Source organism: Simochromis diagramma, unplaced genomic scaffold (assembly GCF_900408965.1).
Source record: "Simochromis diagramma unplaced genomic scaffold, fSimDia1.1 OVJJ01000293.1, whole genome shotgun sequence".
NCBI lineage: Eukaryota > Metazoa > Chordata > Actinopteri > Cichliformes > Cichlidae > Simochromis > Simochromis diagramma.
In genome coordinates this window covers 13,265,872-13,285,844 of record NW_024386801.1, presented here as the reverse complement: position 1 = coordinate 13,285,844, position 19,973 = coordinate 13,265,872, and the positions used below count along the sequence as shown (strand labels likewise).

At 39.9% G+C, this 19,973-nt stretch overlaps 2 protein-coding genes and 1 long non-coding RNA gene across 3 annotated transcripts; 1 reads left to right on the top strand and 2 right to left on the bottom strand.

Moving 5' to 3' along the window:
- Positions 1–239: 239 nt before the first annotated feature.
- On the bottom strand, positions 240–2,445 carry si:ch73-330k17.3 (IGFBP domain-containing protein). The gene is made up of 4 exons (XM_040025977.1): positions 1,945–2,445; positions 1,294–1,381; positions 1,019–1,214; positions 240–917 (listed from the first exon to the last, which is right to left on the bottom strand). The coding sequence occupies exons 1-4, from the start codon at positions 2,357–2,359 to the stop codon at positions 858–860; spliced, it is 759 nt and encodes a 252-aa protein (XP_039881911.1). The 5' UTR covers positions 2,360–2,445; the 3' UTR covers positions 240–857.
- Positions 2,446–3,969: 1,524 nt separating this feature from the next.
- Positions 3,970–12,385, bottom strand: ctdspl2a (CTD (carboxy-terminal domain, RNA polymerase II, polypeptide A) small phosphatase like 2a). The gene is made up of 12 exons (XM_040026883.1): positions 12,353–12,385; positions 11,873–12,008; positions 11,560–11,706; positions 11,132–11,371; positions 10,896–10,989; positions 10,271–10,382; positions 10,067–10,153; positions 9,902–9,964; positions 9,725–9,804; positions 7,815–7,941; positions 7,575–7,670; positions 3,970–5,290 (listed from the first exon to the last, which is right to left on the bottom strand). The coding sequence occupies exons 1-12, from the start codon at positions 12,383–12,385 to the stop codon at positions 5,225–5,227; spliced, it is 1,281 nt and encodes a 426-aa protein (XP_039882817.1). The 3' UTR covers positions 3,970–5,224.
- A 2,067-nt stretch (positions 12,386–14,452) lies between these two features.
- LOC120729946 lies at positions 14,453–19,940 on the top strand. The gene is made up of 2 exons (XR_005695025.1): positions 14,453–16,552; positions 18,579–19,940. It is a non-coding gene; the product is annotated as an uncharacterized LOC120729946 (long non-coding RNA).
- Positions 19,941–19,973: the final 33 nt, after the last annotated feature.

Here is a 19,973-nt window from a genome sequence, read left to right as displayed (position 1 = left end):
TGGCTCTTTCCAACATAATAAAGCTCCATTTCAGAAACCTCACATCATCTCAAACTGCTTAAGAGCATGACAATGAGTTCAGGAATAATTGCAGCATCTTGTCAAATCTGTGCTATAAAGAATTAAATTGGTATTAACTAAAAGTGGGTCCAAAGCAGTATTAGTATAGTGTACCTAATAAAGTGGCTGGTCAGTATATTTTATGGCAGTAGACTGACTGATACAGATCTATCAGATGTTTGTGGGCTCTTTTTACGCAGTGGATTTACTGGTCTGGCCAAAAACTGCAGGTTGTTTGTAAAGTATTGTGTTAGTTTGTGTTTTATAAATAATGTGTTTTCTGCATTTGTATTTTATAGCTTAAACTGTAAGAATATGGATTAGAATATTCATTCACTGGTAATGATATCCAGTAATTTGAGATCTAATTAAATAATTGACACACAGGTGACAGAGAGAATCTGACATATGTTTACTTAGCAGGTAGGTTTTCATGTTGTGGTACATGAATTAAACACTTATGGTGACACACAAGTTCATATAAGATACAAGAAAACACGTAAAAACAAACAGTGATTATGCCAACTGTCTAATGTCATATAAAGCAATGCACATCACTGGACAGCATTAATTAACAGCTAGAGTAGTGCAGATCCAGCCTGGTAATCCCCATAAATAAATAGAGCAAAGTCAATACATGATGGTATAGAATTTAAAAAAGTAGAAGGTTTTAATCTTGATTTAAATTGCAGGGGGCGAAAAGTAATTGTTGATTAAGTAGTTTTAAGATATTCACAGGGTTTAAACATAGCTGCCTTTCTTCACATTTTGCTACAAGTGTTCCTCTTGGTTTCTTCTTAGCTGGATGAGCTCGGACAGTCCGGGATCAAGCACACAAAATGCCCTTCGCAGTTACTCTGCAAAGAGAAAAAAAGACCGTGTTGGATTCAGAGCGCAATGAAGAAAAAAAGAAAAAACAGGGAGAAGTTTGGTTTTTATTATTATTATTTTTCCTTACCTGTAGGTTGTTGTGGCATATGGGACTGTGAGGTGCAGTCAGGTGATTGTGCACACACTTCCCAAAGTGTTGCAGACAGGTGGAATCGGACGGGGCGCAGGTCTGAGAGCACGATGGACGCTTCAGCAGCAGACAGCTGGAGCAGGACGTGTGCTGGCAGGAGCCCTGGCACTCTTTATTCTGCAGAGATGTAGACCTACAGACGAGGAAGTTCTGATTATTGCTAAAAAACAACAAAAACAACGTGGCATTAAGAGGATGGAGAGGGGGCTCACCTGGCAGAGCAGATTGCAGAGGGGTTGGCCTGGCAGTACTCCTTGGTGCACTCTGGTTGGCAGCTCTCTGCATCCAGCTGTTCAATCACTGCACAGATTTAAAGAAATTACGAATGAGAGTCCCGCATTGTGGAGTCAGACTTTAAAAAAAGACAGGAAAACTGTAAAAGGTCTGATATCGTATTGATAACGGTGACACTTCTTTTCATCGGGGACAGATAAGATGAGTAATTATGGCTGAGGAACCTTTGATTCAAAGGAAGCCTTGACCACACTATCAGTCTTCACAGCTCATAAACCAGATTTTACCGCACCAGCACCATTCCCACTACACAGACTTACAGTCAAAGAATCTCACCAAGTGCATTTTTACGCGTTTAGAGAAGATTTTAGCGCCTTTGTAGTTCCCGCCAACTTTATTTCCAGAAGGAAGAGTTAAATATTGCATTTTTGCTTACAGAGCCTTCTTTTAATTAGCATGATGGTTTCTGTACATGTGAATAAATCAGAACAACTCGATAACTTTTTTGTGCTGCTGTAAAACTTTTCATTTCCCCACTATTGCATTTCACGAGTGATTAAAGCATCACCCGTGGATCTGATCCGCAGTGGCTGCTTGTCATCATTTTAGAGTAATGGTTACAATCTCACCTGCTTTGCAGATCCCTTTGCGCTCTGCGTCTGGTTTGGCAGCTGCTGAGTCCTGAAAAACGCACACCAGCCCCTCGTCGCACTTCCCCAGGTAGTCCCACGTCCCTCCGCAGGTCTCCCCCTCCGTCTTGGCGCACACGGGGCAGCATCCACAGACACCCGTCGTCACGCCCCCTTTACACTGGAGCTTCAGCGCCCGCCGGGAAGAGCAGTGTATCCGCTCGCAGGGCGGGCACTGAAGGGCCCGAAGCTGCTGGGTGTCCACGGGGGACGCTTTCTCCAACCCGAACACCCCCAACAGCGCACTGAGAAATAGCAGCATCCGCATCGTTGATAGACCTGACGTTATCCTGAGGGGAGAGCGCCTGTCTGCACCTTTTATATCCCCGGGCACCCCGGCATTGTCACACCACATGCTTCGTAGTTTATGAGCCACAACCTCCTCCCACCACCACCAGCCAATAGATGGATGGATTTAGTCTAAAATATACGGTTAATTATCCCCACGTCTTATCTCCACGCTATCAACAGTGCGATTTTGTTTTGAAACAAGTCTTCCGTCCGAACATTGTTAGATAAACTCAGATGAAGGTGAATTCGGAGTCACATGACCTCTGAAAGGGGCAATTCGGTGTGCACCTGTAATCAGATAATGTCCCATTTCCCAAAAGAACAAAAGGTTTAACACATCAGCAGGTTATCTCATCCGGACGCCTCACAAGGTTCTTAGCTGAATGAAAAATCTCCCAGGTTGTGTGCATGCCAGTAAAATATGGCCGCACTCACTGGGTGTCTGTCAGTTGACATTGCAGCTGTATGTCATTTCTTTCCTTTTGAAGAGGGAAACATCTGCTTAAAAGTAGGACAAACTGCTGCAGAAACATACTTAGTCCTCGGCAAGTCACAAAAAGGTAAATTGTTTTGTGTTATTGTAGTTTATGCTGCAGTTAACATATTAAAATTAGCCGCTTTGGACATTAAACCCTTTTTGCATTACTTTTTATTCAATTTTTGAATGAAAAAAAGGCCCACAATAACCCCAGCCACAAGAGATATTTAATGACTTTGCTTTGAGGAAATGTTCTGTGTAAAATCCTGGAGGACAGAAAAGGATTTCTTTAGCTTTGGCTCTTAATATGCTCTATGTTCATTTGGATCCATACGAACTGTTAGTATGATGGTCCACAAACGAGAAACATAGCGAATTGGAAACACGTCCAGATCTACTGAGTGCAGAGAAACAATTTAACAAAGGAAGATAAAACTACAATAAAAAATAAATATGAAGAGGCTAGACATAATGCACACAAGGTGCATTACAAAAAGGTAAAAAGCCTACAGTAATGCAGATAAAACCCCAGCAATCAGATGACCACCCCCCTATGAGCAAGCATTTGGAGACAGTGGGAAGGAAAAAAAAATCCCTTCTAACAGGAAGAAACCTCTGGCAGAACCAGGATCGGGGAGGGGTGGCCATCTGAGAGACCAGTTGGGGACGAGGGGAGGAAGACAGGACAAAAGTGAAAGAGAGCCACAGGTTTATTATTTTTAATAATACTAATAATTTTATCATTATTAATCTCTCACTTAATTTTAATTATTCAATTAAATCTTTTTACACATTAGTCCTCATGTCCTACTGCTTAGTCGTTGACATAGCCAAAGGAGAGAAGCCCATATAGGATAAATATGCCCCGTCTAGTCCCCATAACCTTCAATGTTTTTGAAGGTTATGTCATCTGATGAGGTCTAGGAAAGAAAATAAAGTTTAAAAAAAAAAAAAAAAGACAAAAAAAAAGAAGACAGTTTTAAGTATCAAAATGATGCTTTGATCAGAAAAAGCAAACCAAAGAACTCCTGCTCCTCTTTCCTGTTGCACTGATCCCAGAGGAGCATCTCCACATTCACTCGTTCACCTCTGTATCAATTTGCATAATCCTGCAAGCTGTCTTCACTTTAAAAATAAAGCTTTAAAAAAAGTGTTGCTGAACAAACTAAAATCTCAGTTACTGCTAGGAAGCCTTGTGTCGTATAAAAATGTATTTATTTTCAAGGAAACCATTGAGTAACACTGAATACACCAGGAGTGATCATTCAATAAGTCAATAAAACTCGTGACTCCTACATCAAAGATCCCACATACAAGACGTCTTGGAAAAGAAGATTCAAAGCAAACATGTTGGCAATTTGCTGGTGCTACAATTTCATTTTCCCCCCACATAACAAATTTAGGCGATACACACCTGTGTAGAAAAGTGACAAGAGTTTACATCAACTTACAAAGGGCTGGATGTCAAAGTGCAAGATGCCTGAACCCCACCCTCCCACCCACCCCTCCTGTCAAAGAGGACGATCAAAATGTCGCAACCGGAAGCGGACTCTTAAATAAAAATCTCCAAAATTAAGATTCTGCCATTGGGTTGGTATTCATTTGAGACCCTAGTCTATCTTACATTTCATAGCTTTAAAATATTATTTCAGAAACATTTTTCCTCCCAAAGACACTCATTTCTTTTCTTTTCTTCTTCTTTTTTTTCTTTTTTTTTTTTAAACTGCACCTTATAAGAGACGACTGCATGTAATGGAGTAAAGCATCACAGGAATTATGCAGGCATACAACAGAAAAGCAGCTGCTTATCAACAAGTTCAAACAAAACAACATTTTATCAGTTTAAAAAAAGAAAAAAGCAACCGAGTCAGAGTACATACTAAAATCTGAAGTGAAACTAAAATGACTTAAAAACCTCAGAGAAAAAACAAACAAACAAAAAAAACAAAACAATTATGTACATATATTTACAGGCAAATAGAGTGAATATTTTACAGGTTTGACTGGCCACTGGAGGTCAGGAGGAAACCAACAATGTCCTTATAATCCAACACTGTGTGACATTCAGTTTTGTCAAATGACAAAATACCTTCCAGGAGGCCGTCTGCAAGGTCGCACTGAAAACAAGTGAGCTAAGAAACCTCTGCTCTGAGTCTGCCTTCACTGTGTGTGTGTGTGTGTGTGTGTGTGTGTGTGTGTGTGTGTGTGTGTGTGTGTGTGTGTGTGTGTGTGTAGGTAGAAAAACATCCAGGACTTTTTTTTGTGGACTCTGGCATAATTTTCATTTTTTTTCTTTTTTTTGTACGACTTAAAAAAAAAAAAATTATAATAATGGCAATGTTGTGTATGTAACATTGGCATTCAGAGCTGAATCCACTGAATACATCCTTCTATGAGTCCATTTGTTTTTTTCCTTCTTCCACTGCGATCTTGTAAATGAACATTAGCACCTCAGTCTGGAGGGAGGAGGTCGTGCAAACGAAACCGCTCTCGGATGTGCGGTCTGACGTCTTCATTCTGGGACGAGACAGACAAGGTGAGACTGATTTAAAAACTGTAAATTATTAAAATTTCATTTTGATCACACATTCAGGATGTCTTCTTCTCTGCACGAGAAACAAGTAAAGACAAACTTTCACTAAATGCACTGTGTTTAGAGCTGGGCTGCTATTGGGGGGAGGGGGGGAATCTACAATATTTTCTTTTCAAATCAGTCGATATCACGTTAAAATTAAAATCCCTACTTCCGTAAAGTTCAAAGGTTCCCTTTTACACCAAAATGAGATGTTAAAATTTACGGTTGAGCCGTTGAACATGATAAATGCGCTGCAACATTGTGCAACTGTATTTTAAATATGTAACATGGGTTTTCTGACAAAGAAAAACCTTCAAGTGTTACAGAAGAACAAAAACGAACTGCAACACTAAATTCTTTGGTCAGGTCCAAAAAAATAAACGGCTATTACAACAAAAAAATTTAATAAATACAGTATAGAGGTAAAGCATTTTAACTCCACAAACAGAAAATACTAAACATATCAGTACAAATTTTTAAAAACTTTCAAATATACATAAAAGGAGAACATAAGCAAAACTAACACTCAATTGTGTTCTACTTTTGTATCAATGGGAGTCTCAGTCATGGATGTCTGTGAAGGTTCTCAGTCATCCAGGTCATTGTAGTCTAAGGAGCTTGGAAAGAAAAGCGTCTGGAGTTCTCCAAGTTGCTTGAAGACGTTTCACCTCTCATCCAAGAAGCTTCTTCAGTTCTAGGGTCAAATGGTGGAGAGTCCCAGATTTAAGCCCTGTGGGAGTGTCCCCCTGAAGAGGGACAATGGACCCCCTAGTGAGACGCCAGACGCTTGAATGCCCACTCACAGCCTGGGCCATCTGACCTCAGTAAATTACAGGATAAGGTGGGGCTAGGTGAAACGTCTTCAAGCAACTTAAAGAAGTCCAGACACTTTTCTTTCCAAGTTCCTTAGACCTCAGTCATGGATCAGATGTGTGACTCGTTCCACCACTAATCCGCTGTGGTAGTAAAAAGCTGTTCATCTCTCCCTCTTCTCTCCACATGTAGCAGGATAAAGTCGTCTGAGAGAAACGTTTATAGCCACGAAGTTGGTAACAGGCTCAGTTTCTCTAATCAGCTTCTTAAATCTGACATTTTCGACTGCTTACTGGCATCATGCCTTGTCACCTGGCCTTTGTGGAAACCTGCTTTCAACACAGTTTGCAGTGTTGGAGCGCACGCTGCTCTGTTCTGAGTTTTCATTTTCTGTTGCCATGTTGTCTTTTACCTTGCCCGAGCTTTTAGCGCAATGCGTGCAGCAGCCCAAACATAAGCTCATGTGCTGCTGCCGGCTGTCTCTCCTACCCCGTGTACGTCAACCCAACCTGTGTGGCTTTGATGTTATTCTACCCACATGACTGTCTTGGCACTACTTATTGTCAATGGCCTTTTGTGTTGTCCGTCAAAACATGGATGGAGTGAGCTCTATCGATTTTATACCGACCATGTTTGATATCACTATTGAGTAAACCTTTTGCATGATAATGTTATCGTTTTATTGCCCAGCTCTAATCATGATATTACTGAGCATGTCAATCCAGCAGAGTTAATGTTACACAGTGCTGTGTTAATAGCAATGTTTGCCTCTCACGTCAGTCTTCCTCTGCTTTACTCACATTACCTAAAACTTCTCTGCACCATTTTACTTTCTGCTCTTTTTTGGTTGCACTTCCTCTCAGACCACCTTCTCTTTGCTGACTGGGTTTATACACTTACAAAGCTTTGAAAAAAAACTCTAATATTAAAATGTGAGTGTTGTTGACTGAGTTGACACTTCCCTTTTTTGTGGTTAAATGCATTGGTCACAAAACTAAACCTGGCACCAAATTAAGCCATCGACAGCTGACTGACAGCTGTTATCTAACCAAGAGTTAGACTACAGCTTTCTAGCCAATCAAAATTTGCGATTTCAGCAGCCATACGCAGCATTTTGTTGGTAAAGTGCAGTGGTTTTCAAACCATGAACCAATGCAGATATACAGACTGAAACTCAGTTAAATGAATCAGTAGCAAAGTAAGAAACTTAACTGGTTTGTTTAAATAATTTACACATATTTGTTTATATGTTCTCTATTAGCAACACTAAATATAAAACTGGTAAGTTTATTACACAGCTAACTCTGTGTGTGGTGAAGAGTGGGTGGAACAGTGACAGCAGACTGCCAGCTGTGGTTATTTTCCACTGGTGTGAATGCACAGATGCAAATATTTACAAGTCCAAGTACATACCAGCTCCACAAGTTTCTCGAGGAAAGGAATAAGCTTTAGAAGCTCGTTGTCATTTCTATCCACAAACCAGCTCTCAATGGGGATTCCATTGGAAAGCTGAAAGAAACAAAAACGCGTGTTTAGATCAATGTGACACAAAATCATGGATAAAAGTGCAGTTTAAAATGAATTCATTCATTTAAAAAAAAAAAAACAAATAAACAACTAATAAGAAAATAATTTCTGGTGTAAGAACTTTACCTGATAAGCAAAGGCTTGGGGTGAGTTGTCGATTATTACAGTTTTGGAAAGATCCCGCCCGAGAATGTTTAGGTCTTTAATGTAATTTCCTTGAACGCACACACAGTGCTCACGAAATAGTCTATGTCTAAAAGAAAGAAAGCAAAAAAGAAAAATGCAGCATGACAGATTTATTCTGAGAAAACAACACCAAAGGAAGAAGAGCTCTGGTGAAGTTAGTGATGCTTACAGAAAAATTCAAAGGGTCAAAGCAAAAAATACACAAATGATTTACACTGTGCATTTGTCCCGAGGTTGGAGGTAAGGTGACAGAAGGAAAAGAAATTAATAAATGTTTCATGAAAAAATAAAAATAAAACAAATGCAAGCGTCCCGACAGGCATTTCAGATCTGTTTGTTTGAAACAATGAAAAGGGAGTGAATGGTGCTTTCAGAATAATATATTCATGAAACACTGGACACGCTGAGAGGACCAAATGCTGGTTGTGCTTGAATGAGTGAGAAAAATGATATAAGCTGCATGTTTATGTGCAAGTGATGACCGTCAAATATTAATCATAAATAAATAAATGAATGACACCCACCATCAGTTTGCCAAAATACCAATGCAAGGTGGGTATGACTGGGAAACTGCATGCTTACTGGCTAACAACTCGTGATTGACAAGACACTATTTTGATACATAATATTTGCAAAAAAGAGATTTAGTCCAAGCAAGTCCAGCAACAGCAAAATGGTGAAAAGTGCAACACTAACTAGAATTGGAGAAAGTCTTTAAAATATGATTTGTGGCTCAGTGCTACAGGCAACATTGCCCTCAAACTTTTATTTTGAAGGCAAATGATCTCAATTTCTGGTTTGTGTTACACTTTTCACAGCTTCACTACAGCCAGCAGAGCTGCTGAACAGCATTTGTAGAGAGGTCCATAACTTCCATGCAAACTACAACTGCAGCTGCCAAAGCAATCACAAAGAGGGTTTTGCCAATCAGTTGGGGAATGCACATTTATGCTAGCAACAGGTTGTTGCCAGGAAGTTACTAACCACTCTGCAAACCTGTGTGACTGGACCTTAAGCAACTGTTTTTCCAGTGACTACCAGCAACCCCAATAATCACTTGCAACTCAATTGCGGCCAGAACACTAGTCTTGGTCTGTTGGGCGCCAGCTTCTTCCATCTTCTCGGTTTGGAGTTCGTTGCTAACATCGTCATCTGATACATCCTTTCTGGCTTTTTTAGGTTTAGGTCCATGTTTAATCAGCATCCTGACTGGCTGGGTCGGAGCAAGTGCTAATAAAAGAGTGGCTTTAGCTGCGGTGTAGGTGCAATTAGAGGATGTAAAGATGGGAGCTCAAAGTTTTGCTGCCGTTCAGATACACGAAACAGCCGGAAGCCTTACTAGTTGGGGAATACTGATTTTTTTTCCCCTCATGACTCTCCAGAGCTGTGCATAGGCTCTGCTTAGGAGCGACACACAACCAAGCTGGTCGCCTGATAAACTGAACCTCTTCTAAACAACAATGGAGCTTGCTGAGAAGTCCAAACACAAATCTTCAAAGGATTTGTTTACAAAATCAACACAATCAGGAAGGGGGAGGAGCTTTATGGCTTTTCCAGTAAAGAAAACCTGCTGTTAGTTTTACTGGAAAAGGAAACACGAAGAACTTGAATACTGGATAGTACACCTGGTATAAAAAGCAAGGAAGTTCCTTTTTTTTTTCCTGTGTCAAGAGCGATATTTTAAATGTTCATCTTGGATCTTCTCCTAAGGATGACTACAGAATAAAGCTGGTGAACTCTGATGGAATGAATACAGGTTTGTATCCTGTTCATTTCCTCTCTTACTCTACAGCTAACAGACATCTTACAAAGCAGGCAGAGTTCATCTTTGGATGCACGTTCCCACTGACCTTACTAACTGTTTTTTCGGATCCAGGATGTTGAGCAACTTGTCAGCATAGACCTTCTTTGAAGCAGTGAAGAGAATAATCTGAAATTTTAATGGACAGCAATAAATGACTAATACTGAATCTGAGAGGAGGCCAGACTAAACAAACGTATGCACTCTAACAAAAGATGCTTCTTACCTCGTACAACTGAGACATGCGCTCGAGAAACTCTCTGAAAAAGGGCCTCAACCGAACATACACCTGCAGGTTTAAAAAAAGAAAAAATAGATCAAGAGACAGAAGGTTTAGGAACTGCCATAAAAAGTGAGTTTCTTAAACTTGGGAATGATGCTGAACCTGTACCTGGTATATTACATCTTGAAAAAGCACGGGGAATGTCAGAGCTGCATCTTCGAGCTCATTCAAACTACAATGAACCAGAGTTTCATCCTGGAAGCAAGAGAAGAAAAAAAACAACAATAAAATAAAAATAATTTGTCTTTAATTTGAGTCTTTTTTTTAAATTTTATTTTGAGATGAAAGCATAAGGGACATTTCGCTGCTTACCAGATCAAGGACAAGAGAAAACTCTGGTGTGCTGCGTGTTTTTAAAGGCAGCGCCGGTTTGCGTGTTAACTGCTCTTCTGTCAGCGGAGGCACGTGCTTGATGAAGAAGTACCTCGAATTTAAAGAAACCAAAAGGAAATATATCAACAGTCAAAAATCACAAGTATTTAAATGTCCCAGTTGAACCTTTGATAGTAATACAATTCATTTACTGTTTCTTTTATAGATGTTGGATAAAAAAAATAAAGTAAAACAAAGAGAATATTTAATCTTCACTGGGGGAATCGGGGATGAGCAAACAGTATCCTCCAGTGAAGTAAACGCAGAGCAATGCACAGACTTAAAAGTGTGGTTTTTCTGCCACCTGGTGGCTGAAAGTTTCACAACAAGCTCAACACCAGCATACAAAGTCACCTTGAATGTGATTTCAAGTGGAATCACACCACAAAACTCAACAAAGACAGGGTTTGCTGCCCAAAGTGCAAGCTCAAATTTAACAACAATGCAGCACTTATTCATTTAAGTCTATTAATGTTTACTTAATTAATACTGAAAGGAATTATATTAAATTTAGAGTTTGTTTTAAAAAAAAAAAAAAAAAAAAAAAAAAATTAGATTAACTTACGGGTCGAAAACTTCCCAGTCCTCATCGTATGAGGGTTCTGCTGGAACTGCAGGTAATGAGTGTGGATAGCTGCCATCTGGCATACACCCAGGAGCTGACAGAGACACATAAGATTTAAGAGAAATTCAAATGCAATGATTCTGAGAAATAACAAGCCTCTACTGTGAAGTTGTCCTTGTTTATGTGAATTAAGTTTTAAATTCAAGGAGGATTAGGCCTAACGTGAGTGGTCGTACCTGTTAACGGGGGCATGTCAGTTTCAGTGACGATCTCTCCTTCTTCTATGGTTGTATCGGAGGTAATGTGGAGCCTCTGTGGTAAAATCGGAGCAGTGTGACACGGAGCGATGCCCTCGGTGGATGTGAGGGTGGATGTGAGAGTGCTGCTCGGCATCTCTTCAGCCTGCTCGATGTCCAGCTGTTTCATGATTTCCTCTGCCTCCATGGCTTGGCCGGGAGAATCAGAGCCAGGAGTGGCTTAACAGAGGGAATACAAATAAGATGTGGCTTTCAGTCATATATCGCTGGTTCTTCAGAAAAAAACCCCTAAAACCATTCAGTTTATGATATTTCAGCATGATTGTTTGTTATCATTTATTTATTATTTATTAATTCAGCCTAAATTACCTGTGGATCGGCTACAGAATACTTGTGGACTTTCTTACCAGTTTTAGTTGCTGGTGAGAAAAAGTTGAAGACTGGGGAGAAGATGGTTCCAAGGAGGGTGGTGCGTGGTGGGCTGCTCGTTGAGTCGACGGGGGCCTCCAGTTTACCGTTTGGTTTAATTGGTTTACTATGGCAGGTCATGGTGTCTTTTGAAGAAAAAGAAAAAAAAAAAAAAAAAGGACATGGTTTTAGTTTGTTGACACTATTGTAAAATTTTTAGGGTTCTTAAGACTGAGAGCTATAAAACTGCAGAATATACATGAAAGATATGTGAATTGTTATGGTCAGCTTCTATAGACTGGCCTGTCATACCTTTATTTGGACTTTTCCGGCAAACTCTGGATACGGATTTATTAGAGAGACCTCTAGTCTGTGGTGTTGAAGTAATGAGATCACCGTCGGGATTACAATCAATACGACTCCGCTTGGCAGGAATATCCTGCTCCACCTAAAAAGAAACGACACACACAGTTACAAATGTACATAATTTACATTTTTCCACAGCTTTAACTTCTTCAGTGTGCAAATCGCTAACATGTTGCAATGCAAAATATATTTAGCAGCACTGAAAGCAGTTGCCATGACATTACCACAGAAAGCGCATCTTTAATTTCTCAATGTGGATGTTTTACAAGCATGTGATGACATTTGATTAAAAAAATGTGACTTCTGTTCTGGGGCGGAACAGTGCTCAGTGGTTAGCACTGCCACCTCGTAACATGAAGGTTCTAAGTTTGAATCCACTGGCCGCCCGGGGCCTTTTCTGTGTCTGCGTGTGCTCTCCCAGGGTACTCTAGCCTCCTCCCACAATCCAAACACATTCATGTTAGGTTAAATGGTGATTCCAAATTGGTTGCAGGTTTGAGTGTGACTGTCAATGGTTGTGTGGGTCAACCCTGCAATAGACAGGCAACCTGTCGAGAGTACACTCCATCTCTACCCATGACCTCTACGATAGCCTCAAGTCTGCCTCACCACTATGAATCAAATAAATGGAAGAAAACTGAAGGATGATCTGTTAAAAGTCAGTGCACTGACATACCTCACTAACCCACTAAACTTGCTTTGTAGTACCCCTCTAAGGACATAACAATGATAACAATACTGGCAGCTGCCAGTGCTACCCCTCAGCTTCCTAGTAGATGCACTTATGAATCAAAGTCCCAGTGACCTCTGACCTTGAGGTTGAGGTCACTGAAATTCAAACATAGTAGATGCACCTATGGTATGAATGGCACATTATCAAGTTATCACTTTCACAAACCTGCGTGAGCGCATGCCACACACACAGTTTTGTCTGCAAAGTAGGGAGACAACAAAACCCCATGGACCTTTTTATGGCTGAGGGGTAAAAACAGTGTGTGCAAAGTGCTTTGACTGACAGGCAAAAGGAGAACACTCAACTCAATGCAACTTGTTAAGTCAAACTGTCCCAACACCACTAAATGAAGCCCTCCTTTGAAATGAATGTGTGACATTGTCACTGCATTTGCATGCAGCTGATAACACGCAAAAGTTCTACTGAGAAAAATAACCTCATTGGTGAAGGTAAAAACCAAGAGTAAAACTCACAGCTATGTTTAAGAGTCAGGGTAAAAGCATTTCCACACACAAAGTGTAACGCAAAATCAAGCGATTCTGACTAAATGGCTGTGTAGCTTTAAGAAAACCACGTATGACTGGGGGACCTTCAGTTTGCAAATGAGAATAGAGGTTGGACTCTGGAGCAATGGGCAAGGCCCAGGTGGTCTGAACTGGATTTGCCCTGATCCAGAGCAACAGGTATGACAGGGTAAGAAGATCGGTGGGTGAAGTGATTCACTTATCTTGTTTGGTGGGGGCAGTGTGGTGATCTGGGGTTGCTTCAGTTGGTCAGTTTCAGCAACATTGTGTGTCCAAAAGTAAAGACTGAATGACCAGGCTTTTCCATCAATGGCGTATTTTCTTCTACATACTTAAAAATGGAAACAATTTATTTGGCTCAAATTGTAGAACAATGGTTGAGGGAGCATGGGACATTGTTTGCCCTGGATTGGCCACAACAGAGTCCAGACTTTCAGGATGTGCTGGAGAACAGTTTAATCCCATCATCAATGGAAGCTCTTTACAAAAAAAGGAATGTAACTCTGGATGGAAATGAATGTTGTGGTGTTGCACAAGCTTATCAGAGCTAAAGATAGTCCAACAAAATGTGACTTTTGTTTTTGGTTGAGCTTTGTATTTGTCAGTATGTGCAGGTCACCTCAATGATGGTGTGCATTTTAGGACCTACAACAGCTTCCAGCAAACTTGACCAAGATAAACATGCTGGTGTAATTCAGTTTATCGAATAAGGACCTGTTGGATATAAGCAGAATTTAAACTCTTTTTGTTTGTTTGTTTTTAGCGGCACAGTCTGCCGTCTTGAGCCGAACTATCAGCAAAATATTGAAAAAAGAAAAACCAGATAAGAAGGTAAGTGTGACAGCTATGATTCATGTGTTTAATTTTCTATATGGTAAAGCTGCTTCTTAGGAAATACGTCTACTGAAAAAAACACAAACTGATAATCTGTCCTTTTCTTGTTTATTTAGTATGATGGGTATACTTCATGTCCCTTGGTCACAAGCTACAACACAGTAATCCTGGCAGAGTTCGACTACAATGGACAACCGCTGGAAACGTTCCCCTTCAACCAAGCCAAGGAGAGGCAATTAATGTACCACATGAAAGCAGATGTGATGCCTCACCTCTATTGGCATGGCCTTCTTAGGTATGTTTACAGTTCATTAACAGCAGTTAATTAGCAGCAGTTAAGCCGCTACAACAACAGCTTTGTCTTTATTTGTCTCACGACAGGGGGCTGTGGGGCGGACCGGGACCTTACAGGAAAATCATGCATCTTGGGATGAAATGAAACCTCGTCTTCAGTTTGAATCTGAAAGGAAATTCATTGCGTAATCATCTACCCAAGGGTGGACACGCATATGGATAAAGGAGTAATGTGAATGTTTTGAACATCATGATTAATCGGTCTCACAGAAAAGCTCATTTAAGTAGCGTTTTTGATATTACTGTGGAATTAAACGACTGGAATGATGGAGTGGGTCTAAACTGCTCATAGATGAGCTGGGTTTTTTTTTGGGGGGGGGGTGTTTTGTTTTGTTTTGTTTTTTTGTTATATTTTGTTTATTGGTACTTTTGACAGCCCAATGAATGGCCGGTCGAGATGCTTTCATAAGCCAGAGATGGGGCTTTTATAAGGGACCGAGAACAAAAGTTTGTAGAACACTCTTACTCCACACCTCTGGTGTTTTGTTTTGTTGTTGTTTTGTTTTTTTCAGTTATAGTTGGTCGGCATTGGCAAAATTTATATAGTGACATTAAAAAACCAACTCTAAATTCAGATTATTTCAGGGTAGCCTTTAAGCACAGCATATAAATATTACTCTTTCCCAGATTGCTACATTTAAAACCGTGCACATGTGTACAGTTTAGTCATTGTGCGTGAGATGTGTTCAAGTCTTTGGCTTTATTTAGAGTTTTAAACTAATCAAGCTACCACACATTGTGTAGGATTTGCCATTTGGTGTGTTTGAACATTAACATGAAGGCTACAACAAGTGCTTTTTCTTGCATTTAGACATCAGTGTCTGAAGTAGAGTTTTGTACATGATGATTTTTTTTTTTTTTTTTTATTAGTTCTCAACTGAGGCGGAAACATCTTGGTGGCTAGTCAACGCTAGCTTCATTGTATTAAAACAAAAAAATATCCTATAATCATTAAAATGACTGAAGCTTATGAAACCTCACGTCAGACTGTTATTGCAGGATAATATGAAACAACAAATGAATTGTTTTGTTATTGCATTAATTATTACTTCATAAAATTACAATATTGGACTTTAATGAGCAGCTTTGATTTGAAATGGTTAAATCTGAAAAGCGGTTTTCAGACACGGGAGGGAGGCCAAAATTTAATTGCACACTTGTGTAAAATTGCCCGTATGTCCTCTGAAATAAGAATATGATGGGCTCTCAGATGAAGACACTTTTGATAGCACTTTTGCATAATCTGAATCATCTGTTTTACCTGATCACTATCAATAGACTTTGATGTGTACTTGTATAAAAGTTGGATTTAATTTGCAAAATCCAGAGACCTGGGTCACTGGATTCAAACAGACTACTCTTTATTCTTCTCTCTGCATGTTAAAGGTCATCAGCAGGACTACACTTCTTATTGCAAACTGGCAGAATATGTCTTCAGTTCGTGATCACCTTTCCAGCAGCAATTTAATGTCAGCGTTAAAAACATCAATAAATGTCGGAAACTTGCAGGGATATTTAAATGACTGTCTCGGATTTCATGGATGTCCAGAGTTTGGTTAAATGCCAAGTTTAATTCACTTTCATTTTTGCTCCTTTCCTACTTATTTGATTTTTATTTTTTTTTCCCCAACAAGAGATGATCTAAATTTGACTAAAAGCTGAGCCTGCTTTATACAGTCAAATTATACAGTATAATGTGGAGAAGCTGCTTTTGTTTTGGGATTTTGTTTTTGTTTTTTGCTTGCAAGATTTTTGAAAGTCTTAAAACGTCTGAACCATCCTGGCCACTGTCCTACAAAAAATGCCAATTTGCAGTCCAAACGTTCAGATTCGGCTTAATTAATACAGGATTCTTGCAGTCACACAACAGCACCAGCAGGGATAAAGTGTGACGGAGAGCCCGGGTCCAGCTGCGCACATACTAAAGCCATTTTCCTGTTGACTGCGCTCGCCACGTTGGTTCACCTACGTGTGTGTCACATTCTTCTGCGCACCGCAACGTTATGTTTGTGATGAGGCGGGAAATGGCGTCCGCAGACATGGTCGATCTGTGACTAGCTACTGAGCGACGGACACAGCTGGCGGCAACAACCACGGCCCGATCTTTGTCCGTGGCCGCCACGGTCGTGGCCGAGAGCTGACAACGCTGCGGGACGTTTTGAAGAGCTTCCTAGATCATCGGTAAGCATCGAACAACGTCAACATGTAAACAAAAAGGCTTGTCCCCCCGTGAAAGCCTGACTCCTGCTAGCTAGCAGCTAACGTTGGCTACCGAAGGGGGCGTAGTCTCAATTGCTAAAGATGGTTACGGGAGCGAACAAAATGACGCGTTAGCCACAGCGAAGTTTGCTTTAATTACCTTTATTTCACTGAAGGATTAAAGAGTAATTTCAATATTACCTATAGATATGCTGTCGGAAGACACACTAGAGGAGTTTTTTGAAGCGGAGGGAGTAATGTCACGAAATGGCTTTTGCTGCCTTTGGCGTTTTGTTAGCTTGCAAGCTAACTATAGTTTGGTTAACGTTAGCCACAGAACCCACTGACAGACAGCGCCTGTTTTATGCTAGCATTAACAACAGTTCTGTTAAGCCTACAGGTGTCAGTTCTGACTGCGTAAAGTCGGCGGTGGGCCAAATAATGCGGGGCATCAGCGTCAGAGCGGTGTTGTCTGTGTAGTATTGATGCTAAATGTCAGCGGTTGGCTAACGTTAGCGGTAGCTGACGTCGTTGGCGTTAAGGCAGCCCGTCTGATGTTACATAACGACAGACAGCGGTGCTGTTTGCTGTCAGATCTCATTCAGCAACAACTTAGCAAACATATATAAACACAAAGCCTATCCTCTAAGCAGCAGCTAACCTCGGATAACCCGAAAGCTTCATATTTTTGCTAACTTCTGCTGTTTACCACCCACTCCGCTGACCGGTCCGGCTTACACGAATTTTTTGTTTTCATAACTTTTCTTTCATTTATACCGGAGTCGAGTGGCCGTGACAGCTAAAAAAAAAAAAAGGGCAAAGGTATGCGTTTCATCTGAACTAATTTGATGAGCTTCCTTAAGTTACTCAATTGTCTGCACACATTTTGACTAGATTGGTGAAGTGTCCATAAATCGTGGGTTTTCGTTGCACAGCTTTAGCACGCCAATAAAAACGCATTTGACTGTATCTGCGAAGGGAGACAGAATGAGGATGTGAAAACTGTAAACATAAATAAATACAACTTTAGGAACTTGCTTCTTTGCTATAGTAAACTAGAACCACACACAGTCATGTCAACGTATGTGACCTGTATTTACATGTATTTCATAAAACAAGAATTTGCGTTGGAAACTGAGGGGAATTTAGAAGCTGCATCAGTGTTTTTCGTGCATTTATAAAAAAAACAAAAAAAAACAACCCTGAAACACATTAAAGAGGTTTTTGGGTAGAGCTTAAAAAAGATGGTTAGCTTTGTGGTGTATTTTTATTTTTTTAGTATTATTTTGTTTAGAAAATAAGCAAGAAAGAACATAGATGAAGTAACTCAGAGTCTTAGCCCTTGCTGTACTTGCATAGTAACGCCCAAAGGCCAATTTCTTTTTTTTTTTCTTTTTTTTTTTTTTTTTTTTTTTTTTAGCCAGGAAAAACCCTGACACAGTTTGTCTGCCGAAGAGAGAAGTTGCTATATCCTGCTCAGCACAAGTCCTTGTCAGGATAAGAAAGGTTTGCTTTGTGTTTATGTAAAAAGTCTTGTCTTGTATGATATTGGCTGGGCAGCAGATCTGAAAACCTATCAGGATTTTTAGGCACATGGTTGGAGAGGAACTTGTGCAATTTCCTGCTGTTTCTGACCTTTTGGTAAACAAAAGCCCTTTTGATACTCAAGTAAATTAAAACACCTTTTTTACAAATTAAAAAAACAATTAAAATAGTGATAATTTTTATGTTTTTATCACAGTCTAGGTTTTTTGAGGGGTTTTTCTTGGGGGGGGGGAGTTTCATGTACTTGAGTGTAACTTGCATTTTTGGTCATAAGTAATGGGGACATGCACGATTCCTGTCAGAGTGGCAAAGCACACTTTTTTTTTTTTCTTTTTTTTTACCATTTATGGATGGATTATGTTTACTGTTATAACACAAAGGATTGAGTGTCTACCCTTTGTGTTTGAAGTGCAGTGTCAAAACCGCTCAGTCGACTTAACTCCATGTTTTCCTTCCTTGTCAGATTTTTCTATGTGACGTTGGTACATGATGAAGCTGAGAGTGCGTAAAGCTCCTCAGCAGCCGAGCGTAGGCCATCAAACCCACCCGTCCCAGGCCAAAAGGAAACACTGTGAAGTGGAGCCATCGCCGGTGAGAGGTCGAGGCAAAATGCAGAAGAATGAGACAGGCCTGTTCTCCACTATCAAGAAATTCATTCGTGGAAATGCAGTCAAGGTAAGCACAGCTTTTTTTTTTGTTTTATGTGCTTCATTCTGATAATACGGTGCAAGAACACACACAGCTACTTAAAAAAGCAAACCAAAAAGCTGATAAAGGGAAGCTGTGTCACGCATGTAACTGTTAGTAGTGTTTTTAGAGATCGAAACAGCAGGTTTACAATTATTTTAAGTCTGACTCAAATTACTGATGGCCACACAAAAGTTATAGATATTTTTGTCTTAGACTGCCGAAACCTCCTATAGGCTTCAGTGGGTTCGTTTATTTTTTCCACGTTGTTTAGTTTTACAGTTTCCACATAGTGCTAGTTTTCTTGGTTTTTATTTGTTTTTTTTAGTTTTCATTGTAAATTTTTGTTAATATAACACAGGTGATGAATGTCCGGGGCAAGATCTAAAAAGTTCAGAATAGGGATTATAATACAAGCACAGTGTTCATGCTATGCAGGCATGTCAGCCTTAATAAACACATACACTAATGCATCCTAAGGTGTATATTAGTTCTACACAGCCAGGTTTTCTTTGTGTCTGCTGGCTTAACAATACTTTAAACCCCAATCAGAGATAAACTTAAGCTTTCTGCTTGCACGCTCACGTAAAAGGGGCGGCGTTTGCCCACATCGTTTGACTCTTCTGCACAAAAATGGTTCGATTTAGCACCACTCATTCCAATCAGAGACATTTTACTCCGTAAAAAACATGTAAATATCACAGTAAAATGCAACACTGCCGCTTACAGGAATACAAGAAAATGCAATGCTGCAGAAAATCCCCAGATCTACTGAGTTCATGATCATTATTAGCATACTGAGGAGTAAAGTAAACATGTTAATATCTTTGCTGTTTTTTATTTCCGACCAAGCAGCCACACATTAGAGCTTGAAACCTTTAAAATGCATCTATTAAAGCATTAGAGGTTACTCTGTGTGTTTGACTCTAACTCTGTCTCACAACCTAATAAATTAGACATGGAAATCAGTTTAGTTTGCCACCAGATTAAAGTGAAATTAATTTTATTGATTGAATAGATATCCTGTTTGATAAACGGCCTAATAATGTAACCATAATCAGTTTTCTGGTCTGTGTTCTAGTAACTGAAGTTCCAGCAGTGTAAAACAGGTAGAACAGAATGTTAAAAAAAAACAAAACATGTAGACATTTTCTGCATCACCAGCTGCATG

Bases quoted from the DNA above. Each gene is read 5' to 3' on its own strand.
- si:ch73-330k17.3 (XM_040025977.1), bottom strand. From the start codon at position 2,359: ATGTGGTGTGACAATGCCGGGGTGCCCGGGGATATAAAAGGTGCAGAC. The intron at 1,215-1,293 runs GTGAGCCCCCTC...CCTCGTCTGTAG, and splicing joins TCTGCAATCTGCTCTGCCAG to GTCTACATCTCTGCAGAATA. The intron at 918-1,018 runs GTAAGGAAAAAT...TTCTCTTTGCAG, and splicing joins TATGCCACAACAACCTACAG to AGTAACTGCGAAGGGCATTT.
- ctdspl2a (XM_040026883.1), bottom strand. From the start codon at position 12,385: ATGAATGTGTTTGGATTGTGGGAGGAGGCTAGA. The intron at 10,990-11,131 runs GTACGACCACTC...TGTCTCTGTCAG, and splicing joins TGACATGCCCCCGTTAACAG to CTCCTGGGTGTATGCCAGAT. The intron at 9,965-10,066 runs GTACAGGTTCAG...TTAAACCTGCAG, and splicing joins TTCAAGATGTAATATACCAG to GTGTATGTTCGGTTGAGGCC.